Source organism: Phaseolus vulgaris, chromosome 1, assembly GCF_051622355.1.
Source record: "Phaseolus vulgaris cultivar YP4 chromosome 1, ASM5162235v1, whole genome shotgun sequence".
In the NCBI taxonomy this organism is placed as follows: domain Eukaryota; kingdom Viridiplantae; phylum Streptophyta; class Magnoliopsida; order Fabales; family Fabaceae; genus Phaseolus; species Phaseolus vulgaris.
The window spans coordinates 8,896,895-8,901,038 of NC_143498.1; the positions used below are offsets into that span (position 1 = coordinate 8,896,895).

General features: G+C 30.1%; 1 protein-coding gene across 1 annotated transcript; it reads left to right on the plus strand.

Moving 5' to 3' along the window:
• Positions 1-1,737: 1,737 nt before the first annotated feature.
• On the plus strand, positions 1,738-2,655 carry LOC137813439 (lachrymatory-factor synthase). The gene has a single exon (XM_068615692.2). It carries the CDS (start codon positions 2,060-2,062, stop codon positions 2,549-2,551), a length of 492 nt encoding a protein of 163 aa, XP_068471793.1. The 5' UTR covers positions 1,738-2,059; the 3' UTR covers positions 2,552-2,655.
• Positions 2,656-4,144: the final 1,489 nt, after the last annotated feature.

The window sequence follows — 4,144 nt, forward strand, 5'->3', positions numbered from 1 at the left end:
TGTATTGTAAAATTATTAAGAGTGATGTAATAGATATGATATAAAATACCATGTAAGTAGTAATTATGTAATATAGGTTGAGGACAATATATAATGATAAAATTGTACCATATAGTTAAAAGATATAATATCACGTTCGATGCTCAAATTCCTTGTTGATAAGTGCCTAATTGTAACAAAATTCATAGTTAAAAAAGCATGTAAAACAGGAAGAATTTGTACAATTATCAGCAAGAAAGCATGTCAATCACTTCAACCATAGTTGCACATAAAAAGCATGAAGAGAAGAAGGAAATCACAGATAATTGTGTAGAAAAGTGCAGAAAAACAAGCAAAACAATGATGGACATGAAAGCTAATTTGCCCAGCGCCTGGGGAATGACTCAGCAAAATGAAAATCTCTAAAACGCTAAGCATATCCCCATTCGCTGAGCAAATTGAGGCTAGAATATCAAAAGATTTCAGAGAAAAAAGCATTAAGTAAATGGTAGAGGGTTGAGTGAAAAAAAAATACTTCACCATGAAGAAAACCAAAATTCGCTCAGGAAGGGCTCAAGCCAAATTTAATCAAGTTAGGATCAAAAGGATTTCATTTGGAGTCAAAGTCAAGCCTAATCTACCTCATCATTAAGATTTGGAAAGGATTAACATGAACTGGAGCCAATCCCTGACTTTGAAATCATAAGAAGTCCAAGAAATGAAGATTGAAGCCCGAAAAGAGTGCTTAAGGATGAAGAAAGCGAATTCGCTGAGTGGATTGAGCAAATCACCAATCTCCTTGGACCACTTTCAATCCCAACTCTAACATTTATAAATAGAGACATTGGGTAACGTCCAAAGCATCGAGAGACACCAAGAAGCATCGAGAGACATTAAGAGGTACCAAAGAGTACCAAACATCAAAGAGAAGTAAGGTTAGAAGGATCAAGTGAGATCTTTATAGAGACTTAGATAAGGAGATTTGTGTTGATTTAGACTTAGAAAGTCTAACTTCAGAATCTAATTAGGTCAAGAAAACTAAAGCCTCAGAAGAACTGAAAATAAATCTCTAGAGAATGGAATCTAGAAGCCAAGTTGGCCACAACATTCAAGGATACATGTTTTTTTGGTAATTTAGCTTTTCATCCTGCTCTGTACTGTAAGACTTTATTATGAGTTGTTAAATCTATTTTGTTGGGATTGGATGACATTGTGATATTTTTGAAGTTATTGTTGTTTATAGATGCATGTCTCTCTTTTATATTCAATTTCATTGGGTTTAGTAGTGTACATAATGCTCAATAGTGAAACCACCATTGATTGTCCATAGGGCATGAATGAGATCGGAAGGTGATTTCATGTTTTTTAACCTTATTCAGTCATCCATAAGATTCAATGATCGCAAAGCGCGAAAGTGAGACAATGGTGAATTGTTCCATCTTAATGCAAAGGTAAGTCATAACAATGACTTATTACTCATAACCTTGTGTGAGGAATCAACTTGGTTTGTTATTCCAATCACAACATCTGATATATGATTATCTTTGCATGACTGTTATTAAAATTGACCAACATTAAAGTTGGTTTTTTGGCATTTTAATTTTTCCATACTTCTATTTGCCAATCAATAATATTATTCTTTTTTCAATTTTTTTATTAACTAAATATGATATTTTATTATTAGAAGAATTGTAATATATAAGTAAAAATAATAAAAAAAAAGTGTAAAATTTGTATTTTTTTTCACAATTTCGTAGTTGTACCATGAAAACTTAATCAATCCAGTAATAAAAAGAATTACCCAAATTGAACATTTTGGTGAAAAAACCTCCACACCCACCACCATGAGCCTTAGAATCAGAATGTACATCTGCAGCCATAGGGGGCTATGGTATTATACCTATTCTCGTTCATAAAACCAACCATAGGTGACAAAAGCTAACCCTAACTCCACCAAAACAAAATCAATCGAAACCACAATCACACCGTCAATGACAACGAGGAGATCGCAGAGAGCACGATTCCCCATAATCTCGTAGCTCTTCTTTTTCTGCTCTTGGCTTTGACGTTTTCCATCGAAATGGAGCAAGATTCCGATCATCGTCAAAGATGGGAAGGCAAGGTTTCAGCAAGGTTGCGAAACGTCACCAAAGCACAAGCATGGCCTCTGGTGAAGGACTTCTTCAATCTCCACAAGCGCTTCCCCACACTCGCCACCTGCTACGGGATTCACGGATCCAACGGTGATCCTGGCTGCATAAGATACTGCGCCGGGTCCTCCATCCCATCCAACGGCCCAGCCACTGTGAGCTGGTCCAAGGAGAGGCTGGTAGCCGTCGATGATGTTGACTTGAGGCTCGAGTATGAGATAGTGGACAGCAACATTGGGTTCGGTTCGTATGAGTCTACGATGAAGGTCCTGAGCGATGATGATGACTCAAATGGATGCATGTTGGAATGGTCCTTCGCCGTTGACCCTGTTCAAGGCTTGGACCTTCAGGAACTGGTTCTCAAGTACCATGTGGGCCTTCAGCTTATGGCCCACAAGATGGAGGAAGAAATTCAAAGTTAATCAAATCTGTGTTTTTTTTTTCTATTTACTAAATTATTACTTTTTATATTAAATGCTTTAGGTAATTCACATCCATTAAATATTATCTAGATTTTGTTTTTTTTAGTATGATTGGAGAATTTTGTCTCAGTTTGTTGGATATCCCGCGTTACATTTCATTATATAATTAGATGCAAACTTCCTCTCAACAGCCGTTTTTATGAAATTGACTTAATCAACTTTTTAATAGTTATAAAGAAGTTTATCAAAATAGAAAAAAAAATTAATAATTGTTATTAGTTTATCAATAACTTTATAAAAAAATATATAACTTTTTCATCTCTACTAGATGAGAAAAATTCAAATTATTCAAGAATGTAAAAGAAATATGTAATCTGAAATATATTTCTAAAATACTTTTTCAAGTACACAATTTTATATTTAAAAATAAATTCTAAATTACATAAGCATAAATTATAATGATCAACCAATCTAAAATAGCTTAACTTCATACATAATTTAAAGTTTTCTCACCTTTAATAGTGGATTATCGATTCCCTCCATGAAGAAATAATTGTCATAATCGTAATCCTCATCATATTGTTACTTGTATTTTGTGTACAAAGTCTATAAATGATAAATTAATAAAAAAATATCAATTTAAAAGTTATTATAAATTTTATTTATTAAATAAGAGGAGGTAATTTGATTTTTATGTTGTTTATATCAACAACCTACAAAAAATGAATTTTTATTATTGTATTTGCTATATCTACTTTAGTGTATGTAATCCGTATTTATTTAATTATAACCAAAAACTAATTTTTAACGTGTAATTTTTATGTTCATTCACATATTATTTATTAAATATTAATTTATATATTAGTACTCTTTTTACATATTTGCGTGTTTGGATATGATATTTCGTTTTAATAAAAAATTCATTTGTTTTTCATGAAAATTAAGATTTCATTGTTAAGTTACTTAAACATAATATTAAAAATATCCAAACATAACAAAAAAAGCTTTCATATATAACATTAAAATAATTAAGCATAACGTTGAAACATTCAAACATAGGCATACGGAAATAATTTGTAAACCTAATAATCTAATATAATTATTCTAAAATTTAAACTATATATAAGAAAGTTGTTTACATAAAATATTTTATTTAAATTGATATACAGTGTGATGACCCACATTATTCATGGATCTCACAATATCTTAAAAATATTTACTTTTCTACTTCAATCAACTTGCATTATTAATATTATTTAAAATTTATACAACTTAAATTCAAAATATATTTTTATGGACTATAATTTAAGTATTGAATTTAAACCTATTTATATTTTAATTTAAGATATAAAAAAAATAATTAAAATATATATTAATTAATTATTATTTTTAGTCAATATATATTGACTAAATTAAATATTATTTTAGAGACTACAAAAATTATTTCTAAATTAGTTTCTATTAATAATAAAATTTATAAATTAATTTCTAAATTGATATCTAATTAGTTATCCAAATTACACGCAAACATAAACCAATAACATTCAACAATTTTAACGTAATATCCAATAAGTTTAATCATGGTGCCAAAAT

Excerpts from the sequence above, each read along its gene's own strand:
- LOC137813439 (XM_068615692.2), top strand. The coding sequence starts at position 2,060 with ATGGAGCAAGATTCCGATCATCGTCAAAGATGGGAAGGCAAGGTTTCA.